Source organism: Scardinius erythrophthalmus, assembly GCF_964197995.2.
Source record: "Scardinius erythrophthalmus genome assembly, chromosome: 5".
In the NCBI taxonomy this organism is placed as follows: Eukaryota; Metazoa; Chordata; class Actinopteri; order Cypriniformes; family Leuciscidae; genus Scardinius; species Scardinius erythrophthalmus.
In genome coordinates, this window is record NC_138225.1 from 21,896,075 (window position 1) to 21,921,957 (window position 25,883).

Here is a 25,883-nt window from a genome sequence, read left to right on the forward strand (position 1 = left end):
ATTTGTATAAAAATACAACATGTACAACAGAATCAAATGATAAAAGTTTGTATTTGTGTTTATGTGTGAGTATGAGAAATCGATGTGACGTAAGAACAAATTTTCAGTTAAACTTTTCAGGTCACTGATATAGTTCAGCATTGCCTTAAGTTGTGTGGCCTTTAGATTTACTCTAATTTACTCAATGACTGATACAAAATCATAAAGAGATGTTTAAATGTGGCAAAAAGTTGTTTGAAACCAACATAGATAACATTGCTAGACAAAAAGCTTTTATGCAGAAGGGCTTGTCCTCTGTCCCATGAAAAGTTTGCTCTGTGAATGCAATAATATGCATTTTCAAAAACTGGGTACAATGAGATGATATTATTCTACTCACCCTTCAACCATCAAACATTAAAAGTAAATTTTAAAATATTTCAATAATAAAATATTTCATTGTAGTAATATATGTATTATGTAACATATGTTTATCAAAAATGTTCATTAACTGGAACATTAAGTGATAATATTTCAGTGATTTCTGTAATTTTGACAGACAATAAATATTGTGTTTCCTGCTTTAGAAGCATCAGTTTTAATAAACTGATTACAAATTATCATTGTGTCATTCCATCCAAATCATAACTAAACTTTTAATTTAGGAAAGCTAATTAATTTCCCTGATCATGTTCACAGTGTGTATATCTATTGGTTGTATAAGCTGAAGTTTGTTCAGCAATGTACATAAAATCCTAAAGCCTTCTTTTGCCTTTTAAAAACAATGTATAAGAAAATGAAACACCAACATGAGTATATTCCTGTATGTGTCTAAAGAAAAGAATGTGTTTTCCAGGCACATGTTTTTGCTAGAGTGGTAGATGAACTAAAATCACTTTACCCCCCTTTACCATTTACCCTGGCCTCAAGTAACATCAGGTCATTTTTACCATCATGCAAGTCCATCATTATGCAAGTCCAATGTCCCCTTAATAGTCCTACTGATTACATTTCTTTCACATGTCATGTCCAGACACTCGCTTGATGCTTGTTGATTTAGCTATTAAAAGACCCACTGAATATTTACATGACCCTTGATATTGTAATTACGAACAATAACTTAGAATTGATATTAAAATACTTATTTTGTATGGGTCCCATTATATTGTTAGTCTTAGCCTTGCAGTTCAGTGCAAACTCACTGGTCTGTGTGCAGAGTTATTTACACCATGCCTATTCCTTGTCGCATTCAGCATTTGTGCAGGAAGGTACCTCACAAAACTGGCATCATAATGGTTTGGTGATCTACAACAGTATAGAGAGAGCTTTGGTGATAACTAAGCAAATATTTGATTACTACAATTCTAATTTCTCGCTAGAAATGACAAGAAATAGACAACATAGATTTACACACAAACTGACCACCAACTACGACTTTCAGACATTATTTTTTAGCTCAACTGTCACAGAATGGAACACACAGGATTGTGGGATATCAAAGGCAGAGAAGGATACATCTGTGGTGCAGTCCAAAAATCGATCAGATGAAGGTATCCATTACAGTTCCCCTGTACTTTCCCAAGTGTTCTGTTGCCATGGTTACTAATTACCTGCACCTGGGGCCGGTTGCACCAGCTGTGCGTAAGTTATAACTTAGCCTAGTTTTGACGTAAATGGACACTAAGTTACGACTTACGCACTTCTAAATATTTTTGCGTTGCACCATTAAACTTAGTTGAAGCGTAACTCTACGTTTAAACTAAATATTTACGGCAGCCTCCGATCAGGAGTAACGGATGGAATAAAATATCAAACACACTGAACTGCATCAATAAGCTCTTCTTTTACCTGACAGACTTCAATTCTTAATACATATATGATAATGCAGACATTTACACTCGCTTACATTTTAAGAGAGAGAACATTATGTGAAAAGATTACTTTGTTAGAGGCTATCTTTAACACAAACCCATTCTAAACAGCACGTCGCTGTGTGCATCGGTCCATGTCCATGTGAAATATCAGTCATAATCAATAAACGTAATCTCTTATGCTTCTTGTATCAATATTTATTTATTGATCCTTATTCATTTCATTTCCAATACAGTTTCTGAATGTTACATATAAAAACACTTATGCTATTCAAGTATCGTATTTAATGGAAACTTATTTTTACCGTTAGTAACGTGAGGCAAAATAATGAAGGATAAACTGAAATTCACAGCATTTCAACACAACATCTGCTCACGTATTTGAAGGCTGCTATTGGATAACCGAGGCTAAACGTCATATTATGCGACTACGCATTACTTTACGGAGAGCTTACGACCTACTAGCTACGTTCTGCCTTACGAACAAATGGTGCAACGGAATAAAGTTCAGAGTTAGTTACAAACTAGCTAGTAGTTACTAAGCCTCTAGTGTGGACTTTACGTTCCAATTTAAGAAAGAACTTACGAACTGCTGGTGCAACCCTACCCTGGTCCTCACCAAGACACTAATCAGCTCCCCTCCTAAAGGTACACACACTCACTCAGTCGTATAGTATAGGTATGTCAGAAATGAGTATTTTAGAAAAGAAAATGAAGACTCAAAAATATTATGAGAATGGTGTATTATAAAAAAAAAACTGGACTACTGTCTTCTGAGGCAGCGGCAGAACCGTAGGAGGCTAGTATGAGTGGCTTTATTCCATGCTGTCATCTCCACCGTTTTAAAAAAAAATCTCTGTTATATTGTCATTTTCTGCTCGTCCTGCACTTTAAAACAACACAACCTTGTTTCTGCAACGACTTTCAGCATGTTTCCTATAACAACATCTGACATTTGCATTTTACGTAACGTGAGAAAGTTACATTAACCACGCGAAATCCGTTCAGAATGGTCTGACTGAAACGGATTTCCAGAAATGTTAATAGTATTTCAAACCAAATATGAATGTAGCTCGAAACTGATTTGTAAAAAATGTGTGTGATTTTTGGCCGATCACACTTATCATCTTATCATCTAATCGGATTTCAAACAATATGCACAAAAATCGGATTTGGACTGACAGTCTGAACGTAGCCTTATTTCTGGCCTCATCAAGCACTCAGACTTCCTTACCTAACTTACAGTACTTTGTGGATTTATCTCCTGTGTAGCCTATATATTGTCCTGCGATCCCCTGTGTGGATCTGTAATCCTGTGTCTGTGCATGCTGCGCGGGACCTAGTAAGATAAGAAATCGCAAGTTATTTATCTGAATATTACATTGAACTGTTCTTCTTCAAGTTTACTTGCCTGTTTCACCTGTTCCTGCACATACTGTTCAATAAATTAAAAATGAATGACCTGAAACTGAGTTATACCACTCCTTGTCTCTTGAGCATGGTAAATACTGACTGAAGGCCAGAACTCTTACAACAAGTACTTTGCAGGAACCGGTATGACTACAAACCGCCCAGCCGGGCTGTTGTTCTCCCTTTCCCAAAATGGCCACCCGATAGAGGAGAATGCATTAGAATTCTGAGAACTGTCTTCAGCTGTGTATTTTAATGATGTGACATTAATGGCTCTTTTCCATGAGGGCTTGGATGAGCCTTTGTTTCCACAGATGTCCTAGGAGACAAACAACTGCACACTGGATCAGTATATCCTCCATTCCCTCCTAAGTGGATCCAACTCTGTGAAATCACTCCTCACGCCTGCCCCTGAGTCTCCAGAGTCCGTTTCAGCCCCGGAGCTCATCCCAGAGTCTGTTACAGTCCCAGAGCTCAGCCTAGAGTTCTCTTCATCCTCCAGTTTGGACACCAAATTGACTCCAGCACAGAGAGGGAGGCATTTGGGGCTGGCATCCAAGTTGGCGGATGTCGGTTCGTGCGTCTATGAAAATGTTACTGGTGGTCCCAGAGCTCCCTCCCCAGTCAGGTGGTCCCAAAGCTCCCCAGTCCAGTGATCCCAGAGCTCTCCAGTCCAGTAATCCCTAGTCTAGTGATCCCAAGTCCAGTTGTCCTGGTGGTCACGAGTCAGGTTGTCCCGAGTCTGGTGGTCCCGAGTTCGGTGGTCACAGACGTACTTCCACCGTTGGCTGTTCTTCCTGTGATGGCAACTGCCTTCTCCTACTCCTCTCGAGGTGGCAGCAACGCTACAGCTCCTGCCAAGGTGGTTATCAACTCTCAGAAAAGTTATTTTCGTGGCAACAGAAAAATATCTTTCTTATGGGGTACAGTTACTACTCATAGCATGTAGCTGTGATCGCATTGTCAAAGGGACTTTGTTTTGCAAGCAGTGACCAAAGAATCATTACAAAGGTGAATGTTCAACCTTAGTTAAATGTGGGATACTTGCAATGCCTTAGTCGTTGAACCAGCATCCAGATGCTGTCTTGGAGGAAAGTCATCATGGTTTATTACTTCGATGGTGGTGAAGTTGCAATGGAACATGGAACATGTTCTTAATGTGTTGAGGCCCTCCATGAGGAGTCCCACGGTGTTGCAGAGTCCCAAAGTGAGGTCCCACGGCATTGCGGTTGGACCGGGTGTCTCCACTCTTTTCCAACACTCATTAAATGGTTTTACTTCAAGTTTACTTGCATGTTTCTGTTTCTGCACATACTGTTCAACAAATTATCTGAAATACTTTACACCTTTTTTAAATTTCTTGAGTCTGGTAAATCCTGACAGTATCTCAGGAGACACAAAGTGAAGCTAATATTGGAATTGAACGTGGCTTGATTCCTTCCCACCTTGGAATGCAACTTCCAAAGGCAGCGTTTTTATGATTTAATTCGCAGCCACTGACTATGCTCCTGTCTTTTGGATTAGGCAGGATTTTCACACGATTATTTTTGGTCAATATTGAAATCACGATTATTTAACATGATTATCGGTGGGCGATATGATCAATGGCTTATTATGAGTAATCTTAAATATCAGTGAAATTTCATAAAACAATTAAATTAGACAAGTAAACATTCAGCAATTCAAAAATAACAAAGAAGCTAATTACAAACAAATCAGACAACTAAATATAATGGAACAAAAATACAAATGAAATAGTGTTTTAAGTATTTCAGGAAGATGTACTAATGATGGTATTATAGCCTACAACAACAAAAAATGAATATTCAAAAAAAGTAAAATAACACTGCATAGTCTCATTGTACACATTAAATATAGATGAAGCCTTATTAAAGCTAATTAAGTTATTCAGTCAAGATCAGTGATTGATTTTCCTTTGTCATTTGTTGTTTGATTATCACTAATGACAGACTGCATCACTAATGATAACAACCTTTGCGGTAACATACAAATCTGTTTAATCTACTTGGGAAAACAATTTCAGAGTCAGTCGGAATAAATCAAATGTAACAATTTATTATGTCAGGTAAATGTATCATGCCAATTTCATAATCAGTACAAAGATAATAAATAGAAAACATCAAATTCTCTGGAATAAAGAGAGAAGATGCGAACCTGACATTATAAAATACATGATTCGAAGTGTTTTGCATACACTCAGCATCACGGGCTAATTTGAATTACAAATCACCCCGAGCCTCTTGTTGCAATTCATTATATACCCAGACCAAGACAGAAACTTCTTTCACATGGAAACATTTGCTAACAATGGGAATTTGCATTCAGAGTTTACACCTTGTGAGAGCAGGAGGCAATTTGCCTGGAAGACGCAACCTCCTCTGTGTGCAAGCTATGTCTAAACTCTTAAAACCGTTCTTTGGGAATGAGACATTTGTATCAGTTGCACTGAGGCATTTCAAATGATACCAAATATGTATAATTACTTATTGTACACATTTAACATTGCATAGGTTTTTAGTGAGTTTTAGGTGAGGAGGAGAAGAGTGGGAGCAGGGGGAGATGATGAGACTGTAAAAGTGAGGTGTGAGCTGCACTGTGTGGTGCATCTCGGATGTTGCTGTTACATATGCAAGAGAGAGTTCAAATGTTAATTCTCAGGAGAGCCTTTTGCTTTCTCGCGTGGTAGCCCAGACTTACTGGCACCCGCCTTACGATGGGTTTTCTTGATGACAAGCAGATCAGTACAACCATCCCTTGTCTTTGCTCATAAATACTTTTCATATACACAGTTGCACAACATTAAACTTCAGGTTAAATGATGAAACTTGGGTGTAAAAATAAATAACCTACAGTATATATATGGCACACATACAGCATGTGGCATACAGCTGATAACATATGTTAAAGCAGAGATAATCTCTCTTGAATTTTTTATTAGGTTAAAGGGCATACTATGGGTTAGATCAGTCCAAAATGACCATGTGTGTTTCACAGGCTGGAATAGAAATAAGATTTTCCAGCATCTAAACTCATGTTGCCATTTAAGAAAGTCCTAATAGAAAATAACTAAAAAGATTTAATTACCAGGTATGCATCTTGAGATGTGGAAAACTTGTTGAGGAGGCTGAAATTACAGCTTGGTTAACTGAAAGGTCAGGCTAAGGGGAATGACACTGAGTATTTGTATAAGGTAAGCTTGCCAGCAGGATCAGGGGAAGGTATCTTTTGGTATAGAGTGTTATGAGATAACACATTTTTGTTATGAAAAGCAGTTTAGATCAGTTCATCAAATGAATATATGATCATCATCGTTATTCATATATGCTTAAATGATTGGAAAATCTGGTAACACTTTATTTTACATTGTCATTGTTACACATGTTGTAATAACTATAAATTATGCATAATTACATGCAACTAACCCTAAACCAAAACCCTATTCCTAACCCTAATTACATGTAGTTAATTAGTATTACTCTTTACTTAAATATATAATTATACTGTAACAAGGACACCTTAAAATAAAATGTAACTGAAAATCCTCCTCTAGTAGGCTTTTAGCTGTGTCCGGAAATGACATCACTCATAGTTCTGTCATGACAACTCTCGGGAGATTGGCATGGTAATGGATATAGCAATGTTAATGTATTTGTTCTTGGCGGAAAATATCTGCTACGCTGCTGCAGCAGAGCAAGTACTGAGACTTGCTACTGCGAACACCTTCACAGACATTTCTGTGAGCATTTAAGACATGCTGCTGCTGCACATGTAACATGAATTAACCCCGTAGCAGATCTATGCAGGTGGAGCTGGGGAAGGTGGAGGGTTCTAAAAATGCGCTGCAGACTATAACAGCAAACAATGCCAACTATTTGAATGTTTGAGCAGCAAGCTCATTGGCCGCTGATGCAACACTATCTGTGCTATTTAGATAACAACATGATTGCTACCAATAAGTTAAAGACCTATCAACCTGCACCATTCAGAGTTTCATGCCAGAGCTATGTAATTAGAAGTCACAGAGGAAGGCAAAGAGTGTTGCCAGTGAGAGGATGGTTGTAGTCACCCTTTGACCCTTAGCACTTTTAATTAAGTCTAGTGGGCTTCTGGGTGTTTAAATTAGAATTTTTGTCAGTTGGAGTTTAAAACAGCCTTGGCTCATTTGAACATTCCATCAATGTAAGTCTATGGGACTTTTCCGAGTTTTGATCATCATTTTAGGAAAACCGAAAGACCAATAGAAAAGATATAGCAACCCGAGTCAGAACAGTCTGAAGGTCTGAGACGAGTTTGGTGGATGTAGCTTTAAACCTGTAGAAGGAAGCTTTAAGGCCACGTAAGCACTGGAGCTTAATTCAGCTGTCAGTTCACCTTTTAGTGCTTAATCCTGTTCTGTACACACACAGTTTAGTAATTTAAGGTAGTGACAACTGCATTTACAAAAAAATTACAAAAACTGAACATCTAGTTGTTAATGACGTACAACGAGAGATATGAGAGACGACAGACGAGATATTCTGTTTACTGCATGGTAATTAGCATTGTTTGCTGACTTTGACCACTCAAGGGTGAACAAGTGGCTGAGGCTTAGACTGTAGCTGTTGAAGACCAAGAAATGTCTACAATCTTTGAATATTTGCAGAAATTATAACAAAGGGATTTTTGCAGGATGGGAATGTGCCATTTTAATCAGTACTGGCTTTCTTCTACAAAGAAAAACTGACACTTGTTGTGTGTTTTCACTGTATTAGACATATTTTACAGTGTTTTTCTATATTCTTCTATATTCTTGAACAATATATATTATCAGATCTGTAACATATTTTATTGTTTAGCCCAGTTGCTGCCATATTAGCCTTCTACAAGAACTACCATGGGTGAAAAGGTGAAATGTTTTCTGATTCAAAAAAAGGGGAGGGGGAGGGGTGGCTGAATGTACCCTCATCCCAAAAAAGGATTTATTTACTCCAGTGTGTGTCATATGTCAAAGTAAGATATTAATAGACTAAAAATAAATAATTATAATACACAAGAACTTTGAAATGGAAGTTGTGATCTATATAGTTTTGAGCAATAAAGGTTTGACTTATAACTGATTTCATCAGGTAGGATGTCTGTCAGTATGTCCATACATTTCTTATAAAATGGGTCAAGAAAGCTCATCATATATCAAAATATATGAGGTTGCCCATGTATAGATTCTGCTTAGTGTGCATGATCAACTTCTATAAAAGCCAAGAGGGTAGACCAGAAGAGATGCAGAGAAGACCTCAAAAGTTTCATCAAGTGGTAAGAGCCTGTGCTGACTGTGACTGAAAGGAATTTAACATCATCACTTATGTGTCTGTACTCAAAATAATTGTGTTTTTTATTTATATTAATACATTGTAATGATTTTTTTTACATTTTTATCCAAGGGTAGTGAACATTTCATCTGGTCTCAAAGACAAAAGGCAAGTGAGTTTATAATTCAGTGTGTGGATTAGGGTAGAGGAAAACAGTTGTTATAGTCTGTATAGACGGAAACTGGTGAAGCATGCTGTTTTTAAAAACCTGTAATTTATTTACAAAGAAATGTGTTTGAATTTAAGGAAGGGGTCCCATTGACCCTTTAGTTTGGTGCCAAATATACCAACTATTGTATTCACTTTTATGTTGTATTGTATTCTGTTTTTCTTCTTCCACTTTTGAGACTATGAGAGCCCATAGAACCCCTTGTAGGAAAGTTATACAAATTTGGCCCAAATGCAGAGGACATTTGACACATTTATGTGCAGACTCAGTCTGAGGAAAAAGAAAAAGAAGCGGGAAAGGGCCAATTGATGATGCTATATAGAGCAAAACATGAAATTGGTTCAAACTACAGAACTGATGGTCTGATTAAATTCAAACTTGGGATGCAGTGTTGCTATCATAATCCATCATGAGATTTGCATACATATAAATAATTAGAAAAGTTAATATAATGAAAACAAATCTGTGACATAAATTTCTTAATATTTGTCAGGAAATATTTGTCTGTTTCATACATACTTGTAGCAGGGGGATGCACTCAGGCAGAGTGAGACTCATAGTCGGCAGTGAAAATCTCTGTATTGTCCTGAAACTTCATATACACTCTCAGAAAAAAAGGTACAAAAGCTGCCACTGGGACAGTACCCTTCAAAAGGGTTCTAATATGTACCATTTAGGTACTAATATGTACACTTTTGGTACCAATGTGTACCTTTGAGGGACTAATATGCACTCTTTAGGTACCACTGCAGTGACAGCTTTTGTACCTTTTTTTCTGAGAGTGTATGCCACAATTCATATTGTACTGTATGTGCCATCCCCTGACACCTGCATTTCAATTTCATCACCAGAAAGACATATTCAATCGACATTTTCCCATTAATGGGCCCCTTACCTGCTTTTTGCTTGCTATTTAAATGTTTATCTAGTATCTTTTTATGTGTCTGTATTCATGTGTAAGCCTACACTTAGGAATATGCCTCTTTCCTAACACAATTCATGTGTTTTATATTTTATGTGTCTTGCCTTTGTTAAATATTTATGAAATTTGTAATGGATAAGTTTATATTTTCTCTCTTTAGTAAGCCGCCACCATGAGTACAGACGCGGAGATGGCCGCTTATGGCAAAGCTGCCATTTACCTTCGTAAGCCTGAGAGGGAGAGAATGGAGGCTCAGGCCAAACCGTTTGATGCCAAGGCTGCCTGCTATGTGGCTGATGTCAAAGAGTTGTACCTCAAGGGAACAATCAAGAGCAAAGACGGTGGCAAAGTCACAGTTGTGTTGCTTGACACTAAGGAGGTAAATTTGAATTTCCATTTCATGTAGATGCTCATTAAATTACTTATTACATTGTTTTCTTTTATATCTAATATATCAAATTTATAGGAGAGAGTTGCTAAGGAAGAAGATGTCTACCCAATGAATCCTCCCAAGTATGACAAGATTGAGGACATGGCCATGATGACCCATCTCAATGAAGCCTCTGTGCTGTATAACCTCAAAGAGCGTTATGCTGCATGGATGATCTACGTAAGTTCTGAAATGACATATAAAGCATTTAACTTATTTTTTTTCTGTGTTGTTGCAATCTGACCACGTCTCTGCTCATTTCAGACCTACTCTGGACTCTTCTGCGCAACTGTGAACCCCTACAAGTGGCTCCCAGTGTATGATGCAGAAGTGGTGTCTGCCTACAGAGGCAAAAAGCGTATGGAGGCCCCACCCCACATCTTCTCTGTCTCTGACAACGCATATCAGTTCATGCAGTGTGGTAAGACATTATGGAATTAAATTCTACAGAATTAATTAAGATGAAGTAGATGTTGCTGTTAATATAATAAATATTAACTGGATATTTTACAAATTTCAATCAACAGATAGAGAAAACCAGTCTGTCCTAATTACGTAAGTATTTTAATTTAATTTCAGACCATGACACAAATGAAAAGTATAACAGATGGAAAATTTATGGAGATATTTACAAAACAGAATTTAAGACTGAACAAAGATTGAATATACTTTGATAAGTCTACATGTCTTTCAAACTTCTGTCTTCTAATCTCTTATAAACCAGTGGAGAATCTGGTGCTGGAAAGACGGTGAACACGAAACGTGTCATCCAGTACTTTGCCACAGTTGCAGTGTCAGGTGTCAAGAAAGAGGCCAGTAAAATAAAGGTATGAGATACAAAACATGTCATATATATTATTTTAAAAGATGATGATTTACACTCATCTCACTAACTATATGATTTGTGGATTTGTGAATTTGTGAAATGCCTATAAATTGTGTTTAGTCATGAAATAGAAAAACATTAAAAAAAATAATAATAAATGAAAACCCTTCAAACATCACAGGGCTCTCTTGAGGACCAGATCATTGCTGCCAACCCTCTGCTTGAGTCTTATGGTAATGCCAAGACTGTGAGAAATGACAACTCCTCTCGTTTTGTAAGTTAACCACTGTTTATTTACAGTACAGATGGTCAGTTTTGTTCAGTTTTACTGTACAGAGTTTTCTATAAAGAGATTATAATAATTATTATTTATGTATTATACTATTATGATTTAAACAGGGTAAATTCATCAGAATTCATTTCGGCACCACTGGAAAACTGGCTAGTGCTGACATTGAGACATGTAGGTGGACATGATTTAATTGATCCATCCTGAACAGTTGTCTTTATCTGTCACTCTTCAGATGCTTGTGACTCAAGTACATTCTCTCAACAGATCTGCTGGAGAAGTCTAGAGTGTCATTCCAGCTTCCAGATGAGAGAGGCTACCACATCTTCTTCCAGATGATGACCAACCATAAGCCTGAGATTGTTGGTAGGTGCACATATTTCATTCATTCAATGTTTCAGATAATATTGTAAGATGCTCTTTCATAAATGCTGTGTATTTTACAGAAATGGCGCTCATCACCACCAACCCCTATGACTTCCCCATGTGCAGTCAGGGTCAGATCACAGTGGCCAGCATTGATGATAAAGTTGAGCTGGATGCTACTGATGTGAGTCATTGCTATTTGAATATTGACATATTCTATTTAAATATGGTAAATCATATATTTTATTATTCTCTGTAATTTACAGGATGCTATTGACATTCTTGGTTTCTCAAGTGAGGATAAAATGGGCATCTACAAGTTCACTGGAGCTGTGCTTCATCATGGCAACATGAAGTTCAAGCAGAAGCAGCGTGAGGAGCAGGCTGAGCCTGATGGCACAGATGGTGAGACTTGTGTTATCCTGGGCTTTAAAATAGTAACCATTGCACCGACTTTGCTGATAACAGAAACTGTGTATAAAATGTTTAGTGAAAATATAAACTAGAAGTTGCGCGCACATCAATAAATCTAAAAATGTAAGGGAAAGGGAAAGTAGTGCCTGATTTATTATAATTTTACACAAAAGACTCTATAGAGCAAAGATAATTTATTTATAAATGTACTTAACAGAGGCTGACAAAATCGCCTACCTTCTGGGTTTGAACTCTGCTGATATGCTGAAGGGTTTGTGCTACCCCAGAGTCAAGGTCGGAAATGAGTATGTGACCAAAGGCCAGACCGTACCACAGGTATAGTAACATTAATACATATGTGTTTAACCTTAAATTCTGGCTAATTATTGCAGAAGCAGAATAAAATATCCGCTCTATTCTACTTACAGGTCTACAACTCTGTTAGCGCCTTGGCCAAATCTATCTATGAGAGGATGTTCTTGTGGATGGTCATTCGTATCAACCAGATGTTGGACACAAAACAACAAAGAAATTTCTACATTGGTGTGCTGGACATTGCTGGCTTTGAGATCTTTGATGTAAGAATGATTATTTTATCTCTTTTTATGTCAAAATGAATGATATTCAGAAGGTAGTAAATGTTTCTGTCATTTTTTGCCCTCCAGTACAACAGCATGGAGCAGCTGTGTATCAACTTCACCAATGAGAAACTGCAACAGTTTTTCAACCACACCATGTTTGTGCTGGAGCAAGAGGAGTACAAGAAGGAGGGCATTGTTTGGGAGTTCATTGACTTCGGCATGGACTTGGCTTCTTGCATTGAGCTCATTGAGAAGGTTATCAATGGTTTATGAATTTATTAATTTCCATTGATCCTATTCTCCAAATCTCAAATTTTTGATAATAAACATTTTTTTTTATAAACAGCCGATGGGTATCTTCTCCATCCTTGAAGAGGAGTGCATGTTCCCCAAGGCTTCAGATGCTTCCTTCAAGAACAAGCTATATGATCAGCATCTTGGCAAGAACAAAGCTTTCGAGAAACCAAAGCCTGCCAAAGGCAAGGCTGAAGCCCACTTCTCCCTGGTTCACTACGCTGGAACTGTGGACTACAATGTCACTGGCTGGCTGGACAAGAACAAGGATCCACTGAATGATTCTGTTCTGCTGCTGTACCAGAAGTCTTCTGTCAAACTGCTGGCTACTCTCTACCCACCTGTTGTTGAGGGTAAAGAAAAAATGTATTTAACAAAACTTTGATTCAGTTTTGAACTTTCTTTCTTGTTTTTGCATTTATACATATTACTTTGTATTTTTATCTCAACAGATACTACTAAAAAGGGAGGCAAGAAGAAGGGTGGCTCCATGCAGACTGTGTCCTCCCAGTTCAGGGTATGTATAGAGATGACATCACAGCAATATTGCTTTATTTTAGAAAAAAAGAAAATAAAGAAATACAAAGCATGACAAACTTTTTCTATTCTCCAAAGGAGAACTTGGGCAAACTCATGACCAACTTGAGGGCCACCCACCCTCACTTTGTGCGTTGCCTGATTCCTAATGAGTCCAAGACTCCAGGTAAAGTATTTTTTTTTTAACAAATACAGATATTTTGGTTCTCAATATATATGATGAAGTTAATTTATCAATTTCATGGTGTAAACTGTTCGTTTTAGGTCTCATGGAGAACTTCCTGGTTATCCACCAGCTGAGGTGTAACGGTGTTCTGGAGGGCATCAGAATCTGCACAAAGGGCTTTCCCAGCAGAATCCAATATGGTGACTTTAAGCAGAGGTAAATGGGACCACATGAAAACAACATTTCCTACGAGGCTCCTAATTAAAAGATATGAAGTATTTTGATAAATTTTCCACAGATACAAGGTGCTGAATGCCGCTGTTATCCCAGAGGGACAGTTTATGGATAACAAGAAGGCCAGTGAGAAACTCCTGGGATCCATCGACATTAATCATGACGACTACAGATTTGGACATACAAAGGTTAATTATTTAGCTTTACAAATTTCAAAGCTTCAGTGATCATGATCATTTAGCTTATACAGTTTAAATCAATATATTTTGATTTACTGTTTTACATAAATTCAGGTGTTCTTCAAAGCTGGTCTTTTGGGTGTTCTTGAGGAGATGCGTGATGAGAAACTGGCTGCTCTGGTCACAATGACTCAGGCTCTCTGCCGTGGTTACGTGATGAGGAGGGAGTATGTGAAAATGACGGAGAGGAGGTGATTATTGTCATGAGTAAAGATGACTTCAATGATAACTGTGCAAACTTAATAATGATTATGCCATTTAATGATGAATTATTCACAGGGAGTCGATTTACACCATCCAATACAACATCCGTTCATTCATGAATGTCAAACACTGGCCATGGATGAAGGTTTATTACAAGATTAAGCCTCTGCTTCAAAGTGCAGAGACTGAGAAGGAGCTGGCAAACATGAAAGAGGACTATACAAAATGCAAAGAGGCTTTGGTTAAGGCTGAAGCCAAAAAGAAGGAGCTTGAAGAGAAGATGGTAGCACTGCTGCAAGAGAAAAATGATCTGCAGCTGCAAGTAGCATCTGTGAGTATATTTTAAATTTAACTGAATTTTGGCTACATTAAAAATGAGCAAGGTTGTTTCCAATGAAATAGCAATCTATTTTACTAACAGGAATCTGAGGGTCTCTCAGATGCTGAGGAGAGGTGTGAGGGTCTGATCAAAAGCAAAATCCAGCTTGAAGCTAAACTCAAGGAGACAACTGAGAGACTGGAGGATGAGGAAGAAATCAATGCTGAACTGACAGCCAAGAAGAGGAAACTGGAGGATGAGTGCTCTGAGCTGAAGAAAGACATTGATGACCTGGAGCTCACCTTGGCTAAAGTGGAGAAGGAGAAACATGCCACTGAGAATAAGGTTAGAGATTGAGTTGGTTTAAGATTAGATTTAATCTCTGTTTTATATATTGATATAGAATATGAATTGTAATATTTAAGTTTACTTGGAACAAAAAATCCTACAGGTCAAGAACTTGACTGAGGAAATGGCAGCTCAGGATGAGAGCATTGCTAAGGTTACGAAGGAGAAGAAAGCCCTCCAAGAGGCACATCAGCAGACACTGGATGATCTTCAGGCCGAGGAGGACAAAGTCAACACCCTGACCAAATCCAAGACAAAGCTTGAGCAGCAAGTTGATGATGTGAGTTGATTATGTAAATTAATTATATTAATTCATCAAATCAACTGTTTTCTGCTGTGAACATATTTTATATATCATTGTCCTGTAGCTTGAGGGTTCCCTTGAACAAGAGAAGAAGCTCCGCATGGACCTGGAGAGAACCAAGAGAAAGCTTGAAGGAGACCTGAAATTATCCCAAGAGTCCGTAATGGACCTAGAGAATGACAAGCAGCAATCTGATGAGAAAATAAAAAAGTAATTAAAGCAGGAAATCTTTGAAAACATTGACATTTTTTATTGTTGTGTTATGTTTTTTTTTACAAATACTTATTGTTGAACAGGAAAGACTTTGAAACAAGTCAGCTGCTCAGCAAGATTGAAGATGAACAATCTCTAGGTGCTCAACTCCAGAAGAAAATCAAGGAGCTTCAGGTATTTTGAGATTTTTCAAACATTACATCATTATGATCAAATACAGATAACCAAAAATCTAATTAACTACTTACCACCATAGGCCCGCATTGAGGAACTGGAGGAAGAGATCGAGGCTGAGCGCGCTGCTCGTGCCAAGGTTGAGAAGCAGAGAGCTGATCTCTCCAGGGAACTTGAGGAGATCAGTGAGAGGCTTGAGGAGGCTGGAGGAGCCACTGCTGCTCAGATTGAGATGAATAAGAAGCGTGAAGCTGAATTCCAGAAGCTGCGTCGTGATCTTGAAGAGTCCACCCTCCAGCATGAAGCTACTGCTGGTGCCCTCCGCAAGAAGCAGGCAGACAGTGTGGCTGAGCTGGGAGAGCAAATCGACAACCTGCAGCGTGTCAAGCAGAAGCTTGAGAAAGAGAAGAGCGAATTCAAAATGGAAATTGATGATCTTTCCAGCAACATGGAAGCTGTTGCCAAAGCAAAGGTTGGGAAATATTTTAAAGAACATATGTGACCCATGCTGGCAAAATGAGTCGGAATACGCATGTGCTAATTATGAGCTACAGGCAAATGTAAATTTTGGTCGAATTTCATTTTCATTCACAAAAAATGGTTCATTAAGCCCTCTTCTAGCGATCCCAATGCTCCAAATAGTAATGAAACATCTAAAATGATCTTTATTTTTACGTTTTTGAGAGGTGTACCTTCCTAAATCTTTCCTTTGTTTTAATAATCCATGAAAAATTGCCATTTTTCTTTACTCGCAACAACTGCACAAGTTTTAATATTCATAGCGAATTCTCGATGGTGTAAGCCTGAACCAATGAAATATGATTTTTAAACTCATGCTGATGTAAACAAAACGATCATACTCGCACTGACTGACAGATCAACACAAAGCACAAAGCGCAAACCTTATCTGTTATGCCTTAAGTGAACGTTTGGTTAACTGTTGGGGAAAAACATCTGATATGTAACATTATATTAGATTATGTGCATTACAGTAGGTCTCAGTATACAGGCTGCTGTCTCATTAATGTTAATCAAACAATTGTGGTATCATGGAAAAAAAAATTATATATATATTTTTCCTATAGATATTTGGTTTTGATTTGGTGTGTGCCAAATTTGGTGGTATTACCAGGGATTTTAAGGTATGGTTGCAAGGTGATTTTGTTTTGGATCCTTCAGAAAACTTTAACTAGATTTTTCTCAAAATATACTTTGCACAGTCCTTTTTTGTCTCATTCCAACAAATCATACATCATCATAAATGAAGGTTTTTTAATAACAATAAAAGTAAATAACAACTCATTTTTGAAAATATGCTCATTGTGACTCATTTTGCCAGCACGGGTCACATACAACAAGTCTTGAAGTTCTTTCAAATATCTAATGACTTTTGTATTTACAGGGCAATCTTGAGAAGATGTGCCGCACACTTGAGGACCAACTTAGTGAAATTAAGTCCAAGAATGACGAGAACATTCGTCAGTTAAATGATCTCAGTACTCAAAGTGCAAGATTTCAAACTGAAAATGGTAACTCATGAACAAATTAATATTATATCAAAAGTAATTAATGTCAATAATTAACAATAATTATCAACAATAATCAATATTAATTATCAACAACAATTAATCAAAAATAATAGTGTATTAAGATTATTCAGCTGTACATTTCTGACTGTGATACTGATAAAATCTTACATCCATTTGTTTTGAAATAAACTGACAGAGACATAGAAAAGTCTGACACAGTAAATCTAAATCTATACAGGTGAGTTTGGCCGTCAGCTGGAGGAGAAGGAGGCTCTGGTTTCTCAGCTCACCAGAGGCAAACAAGCTTCCACTCAGCAAATTGAGGAGCTTAAGAGGCATATTGAAGAGGAGGTTAAGGTAATACAGCATAATCAATTCATGAATTACTTTACTGTAGAAACAATAATACAATAATATTATGCGACTTTGTCCCTTAGGCTAAGAATGCACTGGCACATGCTGTGCAATCTGCCCGTCATGACTGTGACCTGCTCCGTGAGCAGTTTGAGGAAGAGCAGGAGGCAAAGGCTGAGCTGCAGCGGGGAATGTCAAAGGCCAACAGTGAGGTTGCACAGTGGAGAACCAAATATGAAACTGATGCCATCCAGCGCACGGAGGAGCTTGAAGAGTCCAAGTATGTATATTATTGTATAATATTCCTAACTCTCACAGCTATTTTATAGATTAGAATTCAAAATAATATGCATTACTTAACAGGAAGAAACTGGCTCAGCGCCTGCAAGAGGCAGAGGAACAAGTTGAGGCTGTGAACTCCAAATGTGCATCTCTGGAGAAGACCAAACAGAGACTCCAGGGTGAGGTGGAGGACCTCATGATCGATGTGGAGAGAGCCAATGGTTTGGCTGCCAACCTTGACAAGAAGCAGAAGAACTTCGACAAGGTAAACAGTTTTTGTCATATTATATTATCTTTGTAAAGTATTGCTGGAATGGGCTTTGTTCAACATTTTTTAAACAAACTCTATCCTAAAATATCTCCACCAAAGGTCCTGGCAGAATGGAAGCAGAAATATGAGGAAGGTCAGGCCGAGCTGGAAGGTGCCCAGAAAGAGGCTCGTTCACTCAGCACTGAACTGTTCAAGATGAAGAACTCCTATGAGGAGAGTCTGGATCAGCTGGAGACCCTCAAGAGAGAGAACAAGAATCTGCAGCGTAAGAATGAAACCGTTAAATTAGAAAAAAATCTTAAAGGGATCATTCACCCAAAATGAAAATTATTTTACTAATTACAGACCCTCATGTCGTTCCAAACTCGTGAGACTTTTGTTCATCTTCGGAACACAAATTAAGATCTTTTTGATGAAATCTGACAGCTCAATTCATATGAATTAGTTTTATGATCTTTTTATAACCTTTTTGAAGTGTCAAAGAATCAATTATGTAGCTGTCTATGGAAGGACAGAAAACTTTCAAATTTCATCAAAAAGATCTTCATTTGTGTTCCAAAGATGAACGACAGTCTTACGGGGTTGTAATGACATGAGGGTGAGTAATTAATTAATGATAACATTTTCATTTTTGGTTGAACTATCCCTTTAAATGTTCTAATTCTCAGTGAGCATTAAAAAGTAAACACCTATGATTAATGATTGTGCATTATGATACATATTATATGTTTTTCTCTCTATAGAGGAAATTTCAGATCTGACAGAGCAGTTAGGTGAGACTGGTAAGAGCATCCATGAGCTGGAAAAGGCCAAGAAGACAGTGGAGACTGAGAAGTCAGAGATTCAGACCGCCCTGGAAGAGGCTGAAGTGAGTATTTGGAGACCAATATGGAATTCTTGCTAGAACCATCATACAGTGTTGTATTCATCAATACACTGTGTGTATTTTCATTCTTATATTTAAATGTTGTTTTATTTTTCATAGGGTACACTGGAGCATGAGGAGTCCAAGATTCTTCGTGTCCAGCTAGAGCTAAACCAGATCAAGGGAGAGGTTGACAGGAAGCTTGCAGAGAAGGATGAGGAGATGGAGCAGATCAAGAGGAACAGCCAGAGAGTCATTGAATCCATGCAGGGCACTCTGGACTCTGAAGTCAGGAGCAGGAATGATGCCCTGAGAATCAAGAAGAAGATGGAGGGAGACCTTAATGAGATGGAGATTCAGCTGAGCCACTCCAATCGCCAGGCTGCTGAGGCCCAGAAACAGCTCAGGAACGTTCAGGGACAACTCAAGGTATGCATAATGAATTCTTCTTTTTGACTTTGGGATGTATTCATATATTTTTTAATAATCTAACATATGGTAAGTACAGCCTAGCAGAAATCACATCGAAAGCTCATTCTACAGCTATTGTTATGTTCAGGATGCCCAACTGCACCTTGATGATGCCCAGAGAGGACAGGAAGACATGAAGGAGCAGGTGGCCATGGTGGAGCGCAGAAACACTCTGATGCAGTCTGAGATTGAGGAGCTGAGAGCTGCTCTGGAGCAGACAGAGAGAGGCCGCAAAGTGGCTGAACAAGAGCTGGTGGATATCAGTGAGCGTGTTGGGCTGCTCCACTCTCAGGTAAGGGCATATTGTTTCCCTGAAATGAAGGGAATTGAGAGCATCATTCAAAATGTTCAAACTGTTGCTTTCCCTTTTGTAGAACACAAGTCTCCTGAACACCAAGAAGAAGCTTGAAGCTGACCTTGTTCATGTCCAGAGTGAAGTTGATGACACTGTACAGGAAGCCAGAAATGCAGAGGAGAAGGCCAAGAAGGCCATCACTGATGTGAGAAACAGTAGCTGCCAGATGTTTAAAAAGACACTTGTGTACTTGAAAAAAAAAAGTGGATCTAATGACTTTCTGTATTAATGCAAAAGGCTGCAATGATGGCAGAAGAGCTGAAGAAGGAGCAGGACACCAGTTCTCACCTTGAGAGGATGAAGAAGAATCTGGAGGTCACAGTGAAGGACCTGCAGCACCGTCTGGATGAGGCTGAGAATCTGGCCATGAAAGGAGGAAAGAAACAACTCCAGAAGTTGGAGTCCAGAGTAAGCCTCTTTATAGTTATGATATGGGCAAGGTGAAGTATGTTATATTATGATTTGTTTGAATAAAAATAATATGTTCTTTAGGTCCGTGAGCTTGAGGCTGAAGTTGAAGCTGAGCAGAGACGTGGAGCTGACGCTGTTAAAGGTGTCCGCAAATATGAGAGGAGAGTGAAAGAGCTCACTTATCAGGTATGACCATATTCCTCACAAGTTTGTTCGGACAAAAGAGTCTGTATAATAGTGTATGTATTGACAATGCCAATTTTTAGTAAAGGATCAATGCTTACTTTTGTAAATGTGTATTTTCTGAAGACTGACGAGGACAAGAAGAACATCACCAGACTCCAGGATTTGGTTGACAAACTGCAGCTGAAGGTCAAAGTCTACAAGAGGCAGTCTGAAGAGGCGGTATGTAAAATCTAATAGAATATTTTGACACTGTAATTATTTATATTGGAATTCTAATTTGATGAAACATGATACATGAACCATATAAAAAAAACTTTAGGAGGAGCAAGGCAATGTTCACCTGTCCAAGTTGAGGAAGGTGCAGCATGAGCTTGAGGAGGCTGAGGAGCGTGCTGACATTTCTGAGTCTCAGGTCAACAAACTCAGAGTAAAGAGCCGTGATTCTGGAAAGGTTAGACTAAGTAGATGAGTTTTTTTGCATTATTTATTCAACTTGTTTATCCAAATACACGAACTACCTCTTAGAAGAAGTAGTGGAACTATAATAATTGCATTTTTCTGATGTTACATGTCCTATATGACATTTGCACATCTGTATTCTCTTCATTATGTAAAGTGAAGAACATTTTTGTTAATAAGACTAATGTTTAACTCTTCCTTCTTTCCCAGGCCAAAGAAGAATGAATCTTTAACACTTGAAAGGAGCATTTACTGAAGTCATATAATATGAATGTTTATTGTAAAAGTACCTTTCTTAATAAACCTGTTTATTTCAGCAAATAATTAGCCTTTGTGTGATTTTTCAAAGAGATACACTATTACAACACTAATATCTGATCTGTATAATTACATTAAACCTTATTATTCGCATCACAAGAGTGCTGAGTATCAAGAGTGTCTTGAATCCAAATTTGAACTTTTAAAGGTTCCATAAAAGTTCAAAAGGTTTCATAAATTTTAATTCTCATGTTTACTGAATGCATTCGCTCAAACATTTTTGCTATAAGGTTTCCACCCTGGACTGATGTTATTGACTATTACAATATTCTGTGAACTAGCCTTCCAGTTAGCACAATTAAGCCTCTACAGATGATCCAGAGATCTAAAAAGTAAATATAATACCTGGAAAAAGCTATCTGTAAGCTATCACATTTATAATTTTCCTTAAATTAAATTATATTATATTATAATATATATTTTATATAATATATATTTATTATAATTATTATATTTTATATAATATAATTTAATTAATTTATAATATAATGCATGCATTTATAATATAATACACTATAATGAGCAAGCAACAAGGTGTTTTTCTGAAATACAAAAGTATGAGTGAATGACACGTGTGGTGTACTATGATGTATCACACAACGCTCCCACAACAAGCACTGAATGAGCCAGAGATGGCTCAGTCACATGCAGTCTATGATATCTCGCAAATGTTTGCGGTGATGCCCAGCTCGCCGCAGCACAAATGTCCTAAATAGAAACATCCTTGAACAGTGCCCAAGAGGTAACCATTCCTGGAGTGAGCTTGAAGCCCTGATGAAGATTGTAAATTTTTGTGTCTTTGTAACACATTACAATCGCGTTTACAACTCAGTGAGAGAGTGGTAAAACGAAATGGGTCTTATAATTATAATTGCACCTTATAATTGTCAGCACAAGAGGCGAAGAGCAGACTGCTCTTTCATAACAAACTCATCCTCTGAGTCTGCACATTGACTTTAGGAACAAACTCCGGATTAGTTTTCAGTGTAACTTTCGATCCACCCACTAAAAACCGCATACAGTTAGAATGTACAGACAAAGCATGTAATTCACTCACCTGCTTTGATGTGGTTCAATAGGGGGCTGGAAGAGCACATCCAGAACCACAGATAAATCCAAGGATGGGATCACAGACTTAGTGACCGGAAGTAACCATCTCGCCCCCTCATAAATCGTTATACTGTATTAAGGGGTGCTGGCTTATTGTTTCTGAATCCAGCTCCACATGACAAGCTGAGATGAACTTTTAGTGTTGAAAAGGCTCTACCTTTTTCTAATAGTTCCTGCAGAAAGCAGAGAACATCTGATTACGACTGTAACAGGATGGTTCCTTACCCTCCATACTCCCCACCACCAGGATGGTCCCTGTCCATACCTCCCAGGAGGTAGGCTGCGCTCCACCTTCATCTTCAGGCAAGAAATGCAGATTCTGTACCCTCTGATTACTGATTGCGACTCGTACTATGCCAATAATATTTGCTTGGGCTGTTAATAAATGTATACTTTTTTTGGTATTTTGCCTCTCGAGTCTTTCTGGTAGAAATTAATCAACACTGAACTTACTTAAGCTGGACAATGACACTATTTTCTTCTAGAGCTGCTGTACAACCAAGACTAACTTTGTTGCATTATTTTCCTGTTATCTTTGTAAAGCTGCTTTGAAACCATCTGTATTGTAAAAAGCACTGTAGAAATAAAGGTGACTTGAAATATTTTGTCAGATAAATACCTTAACTAAGTTTAGTGTTTTGTTCTTACCTCATATTTTTTAAAAAGATAAACATAAAAATATTTTCCTTATAATTTGATGGTTTAAGCAAACTTGTAGGGTAATAAAAAAAAATAAAATAAAAAAAAACCTCAACACATCACTTTTGGCCACTACTGTATATTTGGTGTGGTCAGTGCCACCGTCATCATTTAACTCCAAAACATCATATTTTCGTTGAAAAGTGTGTGACCGTGTCCTTTCCGCTGCCATCTTGTTACTCCTAACTAGGTTAGGAGACCTCTCCAGCTCTCTTAAATAATTTACGAGCTGAGACCAAGTCTTAACACTTAGGAACCTTTATGAATCTTATTAGGTATAAGAGTAAAATTATGTCATTCTTAGAATTTTGACAGACTTGAGACTAAAATTTTACTCTGAGTGGCTTTATACATACGGTCCCTGTTCTCAGGAAACAAGGGTCACAGTCGTAACCTGAGACGTTCCCTTTCAAAAGGGAACCCACACTGCATTCTGAGGCTAGCCTGGCAAGCCAGACCTACATCAAGATGTTAAGTCTGGCAACTCCCCATAGACAGGGCTCAATCCGAGGGGCGGGATAAACAGCTGTCTTTCAAATTCCCTCTGCACGCAATAGGACAGCGCTTCAACCAACCAGTATGAGGCGCCGTCTATGGCTTAAAGGGATAGTTCACCCAAAAATGAAAATTCTGTCATCATTTACTCACCCTCAAGTTGTTTCAAACCTGTAAGAATTTCTTTTTTCTGCAGAACACAAAAGAAGATATTTTGAAAAATGTCTGTAACCAAACAGTTGATGGACCCCATTGACTTCCATAGTAGGAAAAAAATACTATGTAAGTCAATGGGGTCCATCAACTGTTTGGTTACAGACATTTTTCAAAATATCTTCTTTTGTGTTCAGCAGATAAAAGAAATTCTTACAGGTTTGAAACAACTTGAGGGTGAGTAAATGATGACAGAATTTTCATTTTTGGGCAAACTATCCCTTTAAATCAAACTTCATTCACGCACACATAGGCCTATATGAAACGCTTGAATACACATATACTAAGTAGTCACACATACATGTATACTGCTGAATGCTCAAACTAATACATATGAAATGCACAACGTCACACCTAAAGTCGCTCACGCACACACACGCAAACTCTACACACACGAGACGCGCGGAACTCTCCGCGCATATACTCATCTGAGACGCGAACACACACAGACACACACAAACTCAGATGAGTATGTGCGCGGAGAGTTCCGCGGGTCTCGTGTGTTAGTACTACTTAGTATATGTGTATGCAAGCGTTTCATATATGTGTGCGACTGTGCGTGAATGAAGTTTGATTTAAGCCCTAGACGGCGCCTCATAAACCAGAGCGTTTTCCTAACAGCGGAGCTAGTTGATAGATTAAACTTTTGCCATATCTGGCCGGCAAAAAACTACGAACACATCTTCCTTTTTTAAGAATGACTTAGCTCTTTTCTCATTAGTTCTTTGCTCTTTTCTCAAAGAAAAACTCAACTCCAAGTCATAGACTGTAAAAAATATAACTTAACTCCAAGTCCTCCAGAGTCGCAGCCAAAGTCGATTCGACAGACTGTTCGCCAGCAGAAGCTGCCATTCTTTGTTTTCAAGTAGCAGGGGGAACCATCGCAACTCTGTTGTCATTATGTTAAGCCCGCCCCGCCTACTCTATACACGATGTGATTGGCCTGACCCAATTTAGGTTTTTGCAGCTCGAAAGGCAATGGAGAGTTGCTAGAGTACCCTGGCTTCAAAATACATTTTGCTGCCGCTAGGGTGCGTCTAGATTTATATTCTGAGGCAATTTGGGGAACAAAATAACCATGCTGCCTGCCATGCTGAGGGGATGTTTGCCAATCATGACTGTGATAACACATTTAACTCAGTTAAATCTCCCTACTGGTACGCTACTGTTTTAAATGTAGTACATCACTTAATGTTACCCTTTTGTTTGTTGAACTGTTGTATAAAATCAATGTCATATTTAAAATTGTGTGGATATTCAGGAATTATTATTTTTTTCTTCATTTTTGCTCATAAAATATGATCAACATTAAAAACACTGCTGGATATCAGCCTGCGCTTTGATCGCAGTTTTAGTCGCACAAACAGCGCAAAAACAAGTGGTTTTGGTCAAGTTTTTATTTTTTATAAACACATTTCAGTCTCGTCTTTTTTCGTCATCGATACTGCATGTGTTGATATAGTCACAATTATTGTTTAATGACATGGGTGTCGTCTCTCATCGTCTTGTCTAAGTCAGGGAAAAACAGGTCGTCAACGAAAATTTTTCGTCATAGGTTTTGTTAACGAAATGAACACTGCAGCTTAGCAATGAAAAAGTACATGCAGCACCTTGGGAAGAAAAACGCTTTGGCAAGAACTCTACAGGGTCCATTATATCAGGGTCAAAAGCACCCACTGCTGTAACAAGACTTTGAATGTCCATAAAAGTAAGCTGTCAAACAACAAGGCCATTTTCAGTTCTTTGATCAATAACCCTCTTATTTTCACTTCCAGTCTGTCTTGTTTGTACTGGTGCTATTTGGAACTTTACACAAGACCTGATTATGACCCAATCTAGACCCATATTTCCTGATGCACTCGTTACATCATAAGAAGAATGGCGTCTATGCTAATATTAGTCTCTCTGTTTATCCCGAGGTTTAACGCAGTCCGCCGTATCCAGGCCGTATCCAGATCTGATGAAGGACCTGCGCCTGCACACACCGACAACGCAGTCCTGAAGTGTCAACTAGTCTCTCCCCTGTGAAAGCCCTCCTTCTCCTTCCCTTTACCTCTGTAGAGATAAAAACATTGTCAAAATAGTTCAGGTTCACCAGCCCAGAGCCTGGTCAGTACTTATCAGGATGAGCATAGTGTTCCAGAATCTATCTGAGGATCACTCTGTTTGAATACTTAACTCCCCAAGTCTGGTCAGAAGGCCGAAGGACT

The 25,883-nt window shown here is 38.1% G+C and overlaps 1 protein-coding gene across 1 annotated transcript in view; it reads left to right on the top strand.

The window, feature by feature from the left end:
• Positions 1-21,063, top strand: part of LOC308690351 (myosin heavy chain, fast skeletal muscle-like) — a gene marked incomplete at its 3' end in the record, with an annotated part of 102,591 nt that extends 81,528 nt beyond the window's left edge. Inside the window, exons 2-40 of the mRNA XM_081364754.1 lie at positions 9,878-10,096; positions 10,184-10,327; positions 10,412-10,568; positions 10,675-10,702; positions 10,872-10,974; positions 11,155-11,247; positions 11,373-11,436; positions 11,530-11,628; positions 11,709-11,812; positions 11,895-12,033; positions 12,260-12,378; positions 12,471-12,620; positions 12,708-12,878; positions 12,970-13,270; positions 13,370-13,434; positions 13,533-13,620; positions 13,719-13,836; positions 13,919-14,042; positions 14,148-14,284; positions 14,373-14,628; positions 14,719-14,961; positions 15,068-15,244; positions 15,333-15,478; positions 15,565-15,655; positions 15,738-16,127; positions 17,058-17,184; positions 17,423-17,541; positions 17,622-17,818; positions 17,902-18,085; positions 18,191-18,356; positions 18,835-18,959; positions 19,077-19,385; positions 19,516-19,719; positions 19,802-19,927; positions 20,020-20,190; positions 20,275-20,379; positions 20,503-20,598; positions 20,699-20,830; positions 21,049-21,063. Coding sequence (XP_081220880.1) covers positions 9,890-10,096; positions 10,184-10,327; positions 10,412-10,568; positions 10,675-10,702; positions 10,872-10,974; positions 11,155-11,247; positions 11,373-11,436; positions 11,530-11,628; positions 11,709-11,812; positions 11,895-12,033; positions 12,260-12,378; positions 12,471-12,620; positions 12,708-12,878; positions 12,970-13,270; positions 13,370-13,434; positions 13,533-13,620; positions 13,719-13,836; positions 13,919-14,042; positions 14,148-14,284; positions 14,373-14,628; positions 14,719-14,961; positions 15,068-15,244; positions 15,333-15,478; positions 15,565-15,655; positions 15,738-16,127; positions 17,058-17,184; positions 17,423-17,541; positions 17,622-17,818; positions 17,902-18,085; positions 18,191-18,356; positions 18,835-18,959; positions 19,077-19,385; positions 19,516-19,719; positions 19,802-19,927; positions 20,020-20,190; positions 20,275-20,379; positions 20,503-20,598; positions 20,699-20,830; positions 21,049-21,063 — 5,790 coding nt within the window. The 5' untranslated portion in view covers positions 9,878-9,889. The remainder of the gene's footprint in view (positions 1-9,877; positions 10,097-10,183; positions 10,328-10,411; positions 10,569-10,674; positions 10,703-10,871; positions 10,975-11,154; positions 11,248-11,372; positions 11,437-11,529; positions 11,629-11,708; positions 11,813-11,894; positions 12,034-12,259; positions 12,379-12,470; positions 12,621-12,707; positions 12,879-12,969; positions 13,271-13,369; positions 13,435-13,532; positions 13,621-13,718; positions 13,837-13,918; positions 14,043-14,147; positions 14,285-14,372; positions 14,629-14,718; positions 14,962-15,067; positions 15,245-15,332; positions 15,479-15,564; positions 15,656-15,737; positions 16,128-17,057; positions 17,185-17,422; positions 17,542-17,621; positions 17,819-17,901; positions 18,086-18,190; positions 18,357-18,834; positions 18,960-19,076; positions 19,386-19,515; positions 19,720-19,801; positions 19,928-20,019; positions 20,191-20,274; positions 20,380-20,502; positions 20,599-20,698; positions 20,831-21,048) is intronic.
• Between the last annotated feature and the right edge of the window lie 4,820 nt (positions 21,064-25,883).